The following is a 13,746-nucleotide window of genomic DNA, read 5'->3' on the forward strand; positions in this document are numbered from 1 at the left end:
AAAAGGTTATATTGTTGTTGATTGGTGCTATCCAGTTGGTTCTGAATGGTAGCAACTCTAATCGGGTTGCTAATCTCACGGTTAGCAGTTCGAAACTACCAGCTGTTCCATGAGAGAAAGATGAGGCTTTCTGCTCCTGGAAAGATTTACAGCCTCGGAAACCCTGTACAAGGTCGCTATGAGTCGGAACCAACTCCACGGCACATAACAACAATGTGTGGCTCTGTAGGATAAACACTGGACTGTAAGTCACAAGAGTTGCTCCACAATAGAATGATGAGGCTTTCTGTTCCTGCAAAGATTTACAAAACTCAGAAGCCCTATACAGAGTGTCTATAAGTTGAAACCCACTCAGTGACACTTGGCTTGTACAACAGAACAAAACACTGATTGGCCGTGCCCTAGCCTCACAGTTGCTGCTGTTTGAGCAGCCACTGTGTCATTTATCTCATTGAGGGTCTGCCTCTTTTTCACTGACCCTGTGCCTTACCAAGCATGTTATCCTTCTCTAGGGACTGGTCCCTCCTGATAACATGTCTAAAGTTGTGAGAGAGGTCTTCTAGGGAGTGTCCTGCTGTACTTCTTTAAATATACCTTTGTTTGTTCTGGCAGTCTATTGTACTTTCAATATTCTTCAGCCATACCATAATTCAAATGCACCAATTCATCTCTGGTCTTCTTTATTCATTGTCCAACTTTCACATGTATATGAGGTCATTGAAAATACCATGGCTTGTGGAGCAATTCTGCTCTGACACACATGGGGTTACCATGCGTCAGTATCAATTCATTGGGTACTGGTTTGAGCTTTTGGTATATTTGTGCTGAGTTTTCAAATCTTGGCTTTTAGGAATGAAATACTTTTACTCCATTTCTTCAGCCTAGACTCAGCAAAACAGTGTGATCTCAGAGAAGTTCCTGAACTACTGTGAAGCTCAGTTTCCTTTTCTGTAGAGAGAAGATTAAAGGGTAGCATCCATTTTTCTTGAGCTGGTGTGAATATTAAACTGGATTAACATATGTAAAGTCTTCAGCATTTAAAATTCCCTGTTTTTCACTTGAGGATACCAAGGAATATCTGACTTCCTGTCTTCAGGACTTGAGAGGAGGGATCCCAAAGAATGACTCTGGGGTTTTGGAAAACTTCACAGAGACATTTAGGAGTGCCAAGGATAGCACGGAGCTGGGGGCTTTGGGGAGAGGATCAGTCCAGAAAGGTAGAAGGGAGTCAGTTCTAAGGTGTATTGTGGACGAAGAAGTAGCTAAGGGAGGTTCAGATCAATTTGTGTGAGGAGCTCTGGAATTGGGAAGGATTTTAGACTTCGGTTGATTTTCCTAGAATGACATGATTATCACCAATGGCCCTAAGGTGAATTCTTTGACCTTAGGATTCCTGATGTGACACTTCAGGATCAGCACTGGACTGTGAACCACAAGGTCGGCAGTTCAAACCCACCACCTGCTCCTCAGAAACCCTATTCAGGGTCACTGTGTGTTGGAACCGACTTGACAGTATTTAACAACAATAGCAACAGGCCAGGCAAGCTGCTTATGCCCTAATTCACTTTATTTTTAAAATTAAAAAAAAAAAATTATGAATTGGGTATAGATTTATAGAGCAAATCAGTTTCCATTCAGTAATTCTTACATTGTTCATTTCATGTAATTGATTATAGTATCCACAGTATAATCTCAGTTGTTATTAGATGCTGTGAAGTCGAGTTTGACTTCCACTCATCGTGACTTCCTGAAGAACAGAATGAATTACTCCTGGTCCTACCTCATCCTCACAATTGTTATGCTTGAGCCCATTGTTACTGACACTGTGTCTGTCTCTCTCCTTAGGAGTAGTCCTCTTTTTTTTTTTTTTTTGGCTAACCTTCTACTTTATGAAGCATGACATCTTTTTCTAGGGACTGGCCCCTCATGATCCATGTCCAAAGTAAGAGAGATGGAAGTCTCACCACACTGGCTTCCAAGGAACACTCTGGCCACACTTCTTCCAAAACAGATCTGTGTGTTCTGGCAGTCCACAGCATATTTAATATTCTTCACCAACACTATAATCCTAAGAAAGGCATCAGTTCTTCTTTGGTCTTTCTTATTCATTGTCCAGCTTTTGCATGCATATGAGGCAATGGAAAATGCCATGGCTTGGGTCAGGTGCACCTTAGTCCTCAACGTGACCTCATTGCTCTTGAACACTTGAATATTACTTATCCTGCCGCAATTCACTTTAAGGTCGTTTAAAGTGTCTTGACTTGGTATAACGCCCCTTTGACTGACATTCAGGTTGCCTGCTGTCACTGGACTGCTGCTGTGAGTCAGCTTGTATAGGACCAGAAGCTCTTTTGAGCGAATTCATTAGACAGAAATTGCTGGCTGGTCACAAGGTCAGTAGATAGTCAACTCATTTGATGCCAACGTTGGTTATGCTAGTTAACCTTCTCCCAGCAGTGGGTGAGAACCAGTTCACTCTCCCAGTGTTGAGAAGGCTGAGGGTGACAAGGGGACACCTCGGGATAAAGGCTGACCTCCCTGCTGGCCACCCAGGTCAGCCCTTACCACAAGTCAGCCATCTGGTGCTCCTAAGGAGCCCTGGTTAAGTGTTAGGTTGTTAAAGCTGTTCAGAATCACCCACTCTGAGGAGTAAAGATGAGACTGTCTGTTCCCGTAAGGATTTATAGTCTCAGAAACCTTATGGAGCACTTCTACATTGTTCTATAGGGTCCCTGTGAGTCAGAATCGAGTTGCTGGGTTTTGGTTTTTGGTTGCAGGGACTAAGCTCAAGACTTTAAGCCTAGAAACTCTCAAATCTTCCCTTCAGTGCTTTCCTTACATGAGCCTGCCCGTGTGCTGATCACATGGAATGATTCAGACGTGAGCTAGGCAAACCTACCTTGATGTGTGATCAGGAAACAGAGGAGGGGTGACCCCCGGTGGCCTCAGGGGTAGCAGTTGTAGTGATGCTGAGCTGGGTTTGAATTGTGCCCTGTGGCAAAGTTCCGCCTGACCTGAACAGGACAGAGCAGTGCTGCCCAGTAGGACTTCCTGTGAAGATGGACGTGTCCTGTCTGTGCCACCAGTCACATGTAGCCATGGAGATTTGCAAACTTGGCTAGTGTGACTGAGGACCCACATTTTAAATTTAGTATAATTTTAGTAAATTTAAATAGCTACATGTGGCTTGTGAGGACCACATTGTACACACCGAGTTAGAGAGAGAGAGACCAAGAGAATTTAATGTAATGCATTAAAAACAAAAACAAAAATAGATACCCTGTGGATAGAGTAGACCCGCTCCTTAGAGTTCTCATCAAACCCCAGTGGCTGCTGGGTTTGAAACACCTCATGATTAGCAGTCCAATGCTTAACCCACCGCACCACCAGGATTCTTTTATGCATTAAAAGAGGGGATAAATTATTTCTAAGAAATATCCCTGAAAAAAAGCTGTAACATGAATACTCTTATATTTAGCAACACACTAATGGGGAGTCCTGGTGTGGCACTGTGGGTCAATGTGCCAGACTGCAAAGCCATTTGTACTGCAAGGTCGGTGGTTCAAGCTCACCAGCTCCTCCTCAGAAACCTTATACAGGGTTGCTATGGGTCGGAATCAACTCGATGACACTTAACAACAACAACAATGGATTTTAGGAGTCCTGGTGTAGTGCTATAGGATAAGTACTGAACTGCTAACTGCAAAGTTGGTGGTTCAAACCCACCAGCCGCTTCTTGAAAACCCTACATAGGGTCTCTATGAGTCAGAACTGACTCGACGGCACTTAACGACAGTGGACCTTAATATACTGAAAAGTAATAATTTTCTAAATTTTGGGCTTTTAGAGTTTGAACTTCTGCTGCCTCAACCAGATTCTGAATGTCAAAAAGCAGAGCATCCATTTGATGAATTTGAGGAAAACAGGAACTTTGGGTGATGCAAGGTAAGGTAAAGACACTTTGAATGTTTGAATGCCAGCAATTTTTTCCGCCTTCCATCTTCTCTCTCTCCCTCCCCGTTCACACATATGCACATGTACACATGCGTCTCCATATATAGTTTAAATTTATTTTCTCTCTGCTTGCTTTTTTTTTTTTTTAAATACAATGACATATAAAACACCCTCCCTTCCAGAATCTATTTTCTCACTTAGTAGCATTTTTTTAAAAAAAGAAAGAAGTGTTTTATTTCATAAGCATTTTTTTTTTTATGAAACACTGTTAAATTACATGAATCTACCAGTATTTATTTAACTCATCCCAGACAGTTGGACATTTAGGTTGTTTCCAGTAGTTTGTTATTATTCTCTTAGATATTGTAATTTAATATTAGTTGTTATTGACATTGTTGGCTGCCAGTGAGGTGTTCCTGAATTCATGGTGACCTCATGTAAGTGGAATGAGACACTCCCTGATTCTGCTTCATCCCATGATCAGATACATATCAGACCTTTGTGATCCATAGAGTTTTCATTGTCTAATTTTTGGAACTAGATAACAGGTTTTTCTTCCTAGTCTCTCTTAGTCTGGAAGCTTCTTTGAAAGCTGTTCAGCATCATAGCAACACACACGCCTCCACTGGCAGACAGGTGGTAGCCGCACCTGATTACACCAACACTGTCTGGAAATCAAACCTGGGTCTCCTGCATACAAGGCGAGAATTCTACCACCAACCCACCAGTGCCTCATCTGAGGAGCTAGGGTGGGCTAACCTGCTATAACAAACAGAACTGAAAGCCAATGGTGATGCATCCCCTTCTGTATTGTATTGTCCTCTGCCTGTTCGAAGACAGGTCACTTGTTCAGTTTCCATTCGGCAGAGAGTAACAAGGAGGCCCACTGATTTTGCAAAGGTCTGGAAGTGCCACTTGTCTCCTTACTCACATTCCAGTAGCAAAAGTATCTTATGGGCCCAGCTGACTTCAGGGAAGCTGGAAAATGTAATACACGGACCCACTTAGACTCCTCAAAACTGTTGGCGCAGTAGGCACGCTGTATGCCTTCCACGTTGTCACTGCAAACAAGTGTATGGGGTGCTTTGCTCTTGCTTACGAGACCCTTGAGCCCCACAGGCTTCTCAGCCTGCTCTGCGTTCACTGATTCCTGCCACACGCTCGCTAAACCAGTGCTCTGTGCTCTATATTTTAGGGCTTTGCTTTTGTGCTCCCCCTTCCAGTATCTTCTATATTGGTTAGCCTAGGATAAACACTGCAACAAATCGCTCCAATAGGTAGTAACTGAAAGAAAATGGAAATTTATTTCTCATTCTGTAACATTCTAGGCAGGTAGCTAACCAATCTGGGCTGCTAACCTTTCAGTCAGTGGTTCAAAAACACGAGTGTGTGGCTGGAGGTGGAGGCAGTGAATTCTAGTAGGAAACTGTCAGGTTCTGCTACTGTCTACCCCTCTGTGTGTACCCTCCCTCCTTTCACTCACACACCCTTAGCCCCGGTCCCCAGAGAGTGAACTAGAGACCCAGATAGTCACTGCATCTATCCCAAGGTCATCTCTTTCGGGTCTAAAAATGGCTTTTTCTTCATTTTTGACCTTTGTATTGTGAATTGTGTGAAAGTTTACAGAGCAGATCTGTCTTCTGTTCAACAATTCATACTCATTTTGTTTCATCTTAATAATTGCAGTCCCCACAATGGACTATCGCTTTTCCCACTTCCTCCCTTTGTTTCCCATTTCCATTCTTCCTGCTTTCCTAACCCATGGGTAAATGCTGCTCTTTTGATCACAAATAATGGATGATTCTTAGGTGTGTATACCTCATTTTAGATCTGGCTGAAAATTTAGCTATGGGGAGTGAGTGCAGTTTCAGACCTGGAAGGTGATGAAGGACCACAGACTCAGGGATTCCACCAGCCTCTGTCCAGCCAGTAAGGCCTGGTCTGTTTGATGAGTTTGAGTTTTGATCAGAACAGCTTCTTGTGACGTACACACACACACAGAGTTAGAGAGGGACAGGGGCACTGCAATAGTAACTCCTGCTCTGAAAGAGATAGTCCCTGCTTTACAGCAGTGATGGAATCCTGCCAGGCAGTACTGGGAAGGCCTCTCCCCTGGCAGAGTAGGAGCTTCCTCCATGAAACCCTGATTCTGCTCACAGGGGAGACAGAGTAAGAACTGTGTTCTCCTTGGGGATAAACTGCTTCCACCACCTGCTTCCTGGTAATAACTGGTTGGGGTTCTAAAGGCTATTTTAGGCCAGGCTCATTCTCCTTTTATAATAGGATCCCATCAAAATCCTTTCAAACTTTGGATCTATTTGCTTCCAGTCCCTCCATGGAATTTGTCAGTAACCATATCCAAATGTTTTCCTGAATGGGAGCCTCAGGCTGCCTCTGTGTAGAGCCTCACTCCCAGGCCCAGCAATCTCAACCCAAGGGTAGGTGCTTTGAGGTTCTGTAAAACAATGAGATTGGGGCCCAGCAACACCTGTAACCCGATGTTTGCATCAAAGTTGGGTCCGTGTTCTGGCTTAATGCGAGGGCTTTGTTTAAGGAGTCCCTGGGTAGTGTAAATGGTTAAGCACTAGACTGCCAGCCCAAAGGTTGGAGATCTGAGTCCACTCAGAAGCATATCCGAAGAAAGGTCTGGGAATCTACTTTATAAAAGAAAAGAAAAATCAACTGTTGAAAACCCCACAGAGCACAGCTTTTCTCTGATACACATTGGGACAGTGTCAGTTGGGTCAACTTGACAGCATCTATTGTTGTTGTTGTTGTCTTTCAAAGCCCTATATCTTTCCTTGGAGTGTCCCATCTTTGTAAGGCCTTTAATTCCCATACTCTCCATTTCATTTCATTTACTTGCAAACATGCCAGTTTCTTCTTGTTTCACTGTTTTCTGATAATGTCTGCTAAAAGCAGCAAGGAGCAAATAACCAAACACAGGGACCCTCTAAGTCTCCCCAGAGTTGTTGGTTTGGTAGGCACACTGTCTGCCTTCAAGTTGTCACTGGAAACAGATTTATGGGGTGCTTTGCTCTTACTTACAAGGCCCATGAGCCCCAAGAGCTTCTCAGCCTGCTCTGTGTTCAATGATCCCTGCCACACACTCTAAGCCAGTGCTCCATGCTGCATATTTTAGGGCTTTGCTTTTGTGCTCCCCCTTCCAGTAACTTCTATATTAGTTAAGCTAAGCACTGCAACAAATAGACCCAATAAGATATAGCTGAAAGAAATTAGAATTTTATTTTTCATTCTGTAACAGTGTAAGCAGGTGACTGAACATTCTGGACTGCTAACTTGACAGCAGTGGTTTGTTGGTTTACACCATCTTCACATCATTAGTATGCTTGAGTTTATTGTTACAACCAATAAACATTTTTATGTGTGCCTTCCAACCAAGGGCATCTCATCTTCCAGCCTATGTCAGGCAGTATTTTTGTGATCTACAAATTTGTTGTTGTAATCTTTTTAAACTTTTTATTGTGAATTGAGTAAAGGCTTACAGACAAGATCATCAGCTTTACATTCAGCAAATCATACATTTGTTTCATCTCCATATTTACAAACCCCTCCTTGCAACAGCGTGGTCCTGGTATGGCTCTGTGGGTTAATGCACTGGACTGCAAAGTTGGTTTGAACCTCAAGGTCAGTGGTTCAAGCTCAACAGCAGGTCTTCGGAAACCCTATACAGGATCGCTATGGGTCAGAACCAACTCAACAGCACTTAACAACAACAACCATGCAAAAACGGTTATCCCGGAATACCTAAAATGGGGCTACAAAGTGCCCAGTGAAGAAGGCTTCCTGCGGAGCCTCTGCATTACATAAGACTAAAGGTGGAATCCTGAACAGCATCCAGAATTTTCAGAGGTGGGCAATTTGTACTTGAAAGGACGGGCAGACTAGCCTGGAGCGGCAAGAAGAACAGAAGATACTTCTTGAAAGAAAGATCGATAGGAAAACTACAAAACAATATAGGCAGACCGACAGATTACTACAAGAACAAGCAAGTTGCTCGCCCAGAAGACATCAAGGCAAGTGGTCCGTTCCCCTCAGAGCAAACCCCCTTCCAAGACTAAGACTCAATGGGAATACGTGCTCTGATTGGTGACCACCACGTTCATCACCGAAAAGGGGAATGAGGGAAAAGCAATAGCAATGAACTGTGAATTAAGCCTTACAATGTTCAATAGACTCCTGTGAACCTGGGTGGACACCTGGTTGCCCAGCAGTGTGGCAAGACCTGGGGACTCTTGGGCCCAGAGTCAGTGACATAGCCACAGAGGACTAGAGTAGAGAGTGAAGCGTCTAGCTGATAAGATGAGAGGGCATATGCATAAGAACATTCACACTTTCAGATTATCTTTTATTATTTTGTACCCACTCCACCTGGCTTCAATGACTGGATGATCAGAACTCAATTAGAAGAACAAAGAAGAGGAAGAAAAGAGTAATCTGATACAGTTTGATGAACTTGACCTACACCTATGGATGCAGTAGCTCAAAAGAAGAAACAAATATTTACAGCAAGGATCATTCCCACCCCCTCCATACACAGAGTAGACAGGGATGGGCAACTTGGACATTGGCTACCCAAAATGGGGGGCTACAAAGGCAAGAAGTGACTGGCTTACAAGCTTTCAAGTGGGAACCTAGATCCAGAGGACATGGAAGAAGGTAGAATCCAGTCTGTCTGAGTAGGGCTGATGAAAGGAAATGCAGATAGGCTCTTGAGGTACAATAGTGAATAATTGTTATCAGGACTGATTGTGAGGGTTGGAAATGTAAAGGTAGACGTTTTGTAGCAAGGAGGGGAGTGACTAACTTTGTAGTCTAGGAGCGGAGGTCCCTGGGACCATCAAGGGAGAAGAGCGGAGAGTGGGACCCTACCCAGAGAAGCAGTTATGCCAGAGATGGACGCAGAGATGATGATGTGGAGAGATGGAGCAGCTGGAGACTTTAGATCCAGAGCGGGAGAGAGACTGTGTGCTGATGACCGGGGTGCGGGCTTGCAGGATATACCCTTTGGTTGATTGATGATGCATGGAGGGATTGTAACCATGGCAATGAAATGATATGCAATAGTATGAATCTAAAACTAATGTTCTCCCATGTAAATGATCACTTAATTCACAATAAAACATTTAAAAAAGTAAAGAAAAAACAAACAAAACCAGTTATCCCACTTCCTCCTTGTGGTTCCTGTTTGTATCCCACTCACCTTCCCATCCCTTCTCAACTTTGTAGGTACAGGTGGCCCTTTTGATTTTGAATGACTGACCATTCCATGATGAGCACAGCTTACTGATGGTGTTGTCCTCCCTGTATACCTATCTACTGCTTGAATGAAAAGTGTCATGAGTGTGTGTTCCTTTCCAGACCCAAGGGTCATTGAAGGTCACAGTCTCAGGTTCCTCCAGTCTCTTTCTGAGTAGTAAGCCTGGTCTTTTTTTTTTAATTCAGTCATTTTGAGTTTTCTCCCCTCTAATGTGATCTCTTTTAGAGCAGTTGATAATACTAGCTGGGTACCATCTAGTTCTTTTGGTCTCAGTGTCCTAGAGACTGATGTTCATGAATTCCATTAGTCCATTGGACTCATTGATTCTAAGCCTTGTCAGTTCTTATCACTCTTCTAACTTCTTTCTTCTGCACAATAGCTGGACCTTAGATGGCCACTCATGAACTTTGAAGATTCCAGACACTACTCCCCCAAGCAGGATGGAGACCGTTATCTTTGTAGACTATGTTATGTCACTGGTTACTTTTTGGATGTAGATCACCAGGCCTTTCTTCTTAATCTGTCTTATTCAGGAAGCTCTACTGAAACCTACTTACCATGGGTGGCCCTGTTGGTATTAGAAGTACTGGTGGCATAGCTTCCAGCATTACAGCAACACAAGCCACCACAGTACGACAAACGGATGGTGGGTGCAGCTGTCTCATTCCAAAGCATTCTTGTTGCCCTGCAAACACCACAATACACCTCATACCAATTACCAGTCATTTCTTATTTTCCTCCTACCCCCTCTAGTCTCTGTCAAGCACTAATCTACTTGTTGCCCCTATATAGATTTATAGCAGTTTTAAAATTAAAAAATAGCATGTATATATAGAAATATCTCTAAATCATAAGTTTACAGCTTGATAACTTTTCCAAAACTAAATATAGTGTTGCAACCAGCACCCAGCTCAAGAAATAGTATGTTAGCAGACCCCAATAAGCCCCCAGCCTGCTCACTTTTAGTCATTAACCCTCCCTGCCCCAGAGCACTACCATCCTGATTTCCAAAAAAAAAACAGGATTAGTTTTGCCTGTTTTTATACTTTATACAAACTGTATTATTAAGCATAAATATGTTTGTTTGTGTCACCATTACATTTGAAAGATTTGCTCATTGTTTTTGTAGCTATAGAGAGTTCTGCATTGCTACGAATTATTTCACTATCTGTTGTAGTTGTTAGGTGCCTTCCAGCGGTTCCTACTGATAGTGACCCTATGCACAACAGAACAAAACTCTGCCCAGTCTGGTGCCATCCTTCCAACCTTAGCCTTGTTTGAGTCCAGCATCACAGCTACCTTGTCAGTCCATCATTGCTTACTTTCATGCTCCAGAGACTGGTCCCTCCTGAAAACTTGTCCAAATATGTGAGACGAAGTCTTAAACCATCCTCAACTTCTAAGGAGCATTCTGGCTGTACTTCTTCCAAGACACATTTTGAAAATCCATGGTGTATTCAGTATTCTTCGCCAACATCACAATACTATGTCCATCTTCGGTGTTCATTGTCCAGCTTTCACATGCATATCAGGTGATTGATGATACCATGGCTTAAGTTAGACACACCTTACTTTTCAAAATGATAGCTTTACTTTTTAGCTCTTTAGAGAGATCTTTTATAGCAGATTTGACCAATGCAATGTCACTTGACTGCTGCTTCCATGGGTGTGGATTGTGGATCCAAGTAAGATGAAATGCCTGACAGTTTCAGTCTTTTCTCCATTTATCCTGATGTCCATTGTTCCAGCTGTATTTTAATTTTCTGTAATTGAGCTGTAATCCATATTGAAGACTGTATTCTTTGTTCTTCATCAGTAAGTAATTCAAGTTTTCTTCAGTTTCTGTCAACTGTATATTGCAGCTCATTAATGAGTCTACCTCCAATCCTGATGCCACATTCTTCTTCATATAATCCAACTTCTTGGACTCTTTGCTCAGCATACAGGTTGAATAAATATGGTGAAAGAATACAACCCTGACTTACACCTTTCCTGATTTTAAACCATGCAGAATTCCCTTATAGAATCTCCAGCTTCACCTTGACTGCCTCTTGGTCTGTGTACAGGTTCCTCATGAACACAATTAAGTGTTCTAGGATTCCTGTTTTGCTTAATGTGGTCTGCAATCAAATCCCTTTTACATAGTCAATAAAACAAAAGTAATAAAAGGGTAAGTCAGAAAGTATTGCTAAATAAGATTCCAGTTCATACATGCACAGATTTATTCAGAACAAAACATGTTTAAACACCTCTGTGCTATCAGTGGGTGACTATAGGCAAGTTCTCTCAGGAATATACCTGTCCTAGTCCTGGTGTGGCGCTGTGGGTTAATGCACCAGACTGCAAAGCTGTTTGAACTGTGAGGTCGGTGGTTCAAGCTCACCAGCTGCTCCTTGAAACCGTATACAGGGTTGCTATGGGTCAGAATTGACTTGACGACGGCACTTAACAACAACAGTCTCATTAGGGGGTCTTCAAAACAAAGGTCCAGTTAAAACAGTGGCTTCTGAGAGGATCTGCTGGGCCAGTTCAAGACAGAGAGGTTACTCAGAAGGTTATGGTGGCTGTTTTTTTGGGGGGGAGATCCCAAGGGGATAATCTTGATATATTTTCTCAAAGGACACAGGATGATCATAAGGAAGTTTTTAAAAGATTGAAAATTCCCTTGATGAGAAAAGGCGTGGAAAGTCGCACTAGGGAGTTATTTTGTCATCCCAACAATACGTCATCCCAACAATGCACCTGCTTTGGGGTAGCAGGGACTGTCCTGGGAGAACTTTTTTAAGAGACTGTGTCCCATCCACTCTACAGCCCTGATCTTGCCCCTTCAGAGTCCTTTTTGTTCCCCAAACTCAAACAACTTTTCAAAGGAGTCCCTTAAGGATACCAAAACTGCCATTTTGACATGATATAAGTCAAAGAGTATAGAATTCTTCAGGGAAGGGTTGGCAAGATAGAAGCACCCCTTGAGAAGTGTAGAGACCTAGATGGCAACTGTGTTGAGAAAGAACTTCACATTTTGATATGTTTTGTTTAATAAAGGTTTTTATGATTAATAAAGGTTTGTTTCTTAAAGGTTTCTAATGATAAAGGTATATTTGATATACCATCATGAGTCTTGGTGTGGCACTGTAGGATAAGCATTAGACTACTAACCAAAAGGTCAGCAGTTCAAACCCACCAGCCACTTACTTCTCAGGAAGCCTATACAGTGTTGTTATGAATTAGAACTGAATTGATGGCACTTAACAACAACAACTGCTTGCTGAAAGTGAAGAGTACTTGAATCATTTACTTATGAAGATCAAAGAGCACAGCCTTCGATATGGATTACATCTCAATGTCAAGAAAACAAAAATCCTCACCACTGGACCAATAAACAACATTCTTATCAATGGAGAAAAGATTGAAGTTGTCAAGGACTTCATTCTTCTTGGATCAACTATCAACACTCGCGGAAGCAGCAGTCAAGAGATCAGACGACGTATTGCATTGGGCAAATCTGCTGCACAGGAACTTTTTAAAGTATTGAAGAGCAAAGATGTCAGCTTGAGGACTAAGGTGCGCCTGACCCAAACCATGGTATTTTCAATAGCCTCATATGGATGTGAAAGCTGGACAGTGAATAAGGAAGATCGTAGAAGAATTGATGCCTTTGAGTTGTGGTGTTGGAGGAGAATACTGAAAGTGCCACGGACTGCCAAAAGAACCAATAGATCTGTTTTGGAAGAAGTGCAGCCAGAATGCTCCTTGGAGGCCAGGATGGCTAAGCTTCGTCTCTCATACTTTGGACATATTGTCAGGAGGAAACAGTCGCTGGAGAAGGATGTCATGCTGGGTAAGGTGGAGGGTCAGAGAAAAAGAGGAAGACCCCTAACGAGATGGATTGGACAGGTGGCATCATTGATGGACTCAAGTGCGGCAGCAGCAGTGAGGTTGGCCCAGGATCGGACATTGTTTCCTTCTGCTGTGCATGGGGTCGCTATGAGTCGGTTCCGACTCAGTGGCACCTGACAACAACAACAACATATGTCACTATATGAGTGTACCAATTTACTCATTTGTTACATAACCCATGGTTACTTGGGCAGTTTCTACTTTAAGCCTATTGGAAGGTTCTGCTGTGGACATTCTAGTATGTATGTTTATAGCTTTGAGCATATTATTTTCGTATGTTTATACCCTTGGACATATGCCTAAGAGTTACCCAGTGGTTGTCCAAAGTGATTATTATCCAGTTTACTTGCCCATCAGCAGTGTCAGAAAGCTCTACTTGAGTCACTTCCTAGCCAACTCTTACAGCTTCCTGCCTCTTTCATTTGAACTATTCTGGTGATAAATTGTGATTTAAAATTTTGTCTTTTCCTGGAGATTAACAAAGTTGAACACCTTTTTGTGTATTCATTGGATACTTCTCTATGAAGTCTGTTCAAGTGTTTTGCCCATTTTCCTAGTAGGTTTTCTTTTTCTTACTGATTTGTAGGTGTTCATCATATACTCTGGATCTGAGT

At 42.6% G+C, this 13,746-nt stretch overlaps 1 protein-coding gene across 1 annotated transcript in view; it reads left to right on the forward strand.

The window, feature by feature from the left end:
• The window catches only part of LOC102836628 (frataxin, mitochondrial-like), a 41,411-nt gene that overhangs the window by 1,131 nt on the left and 26,534 nt on the right, over nt 1-13,746 (forward strand). The window contains 1 exon segment of the mRNA XM_006834999.1: nt 3,848-3,945. Within this exon segment, the coding sequence (XP_006835062.1) occupies nt 3,848-3,945 (98 nt within the window).

The sequence above is a fragment of the Chrysochloris asiatica genome, unplaced genomic scaffold (assembly GCF_000296735.1).
Source record: "Chrysochloris asiatica unplaced genomic scaffold, ChrAsi1.0 scaffold00014, whole genome shotgun sequence".
Taxonomy (NCBI): Eukaryota; Metazoa; Chordata; class Mammalia; order Afrosoricida; family Chrysochloridae; genus Chrysochloris; species Chrysochloris asiatica.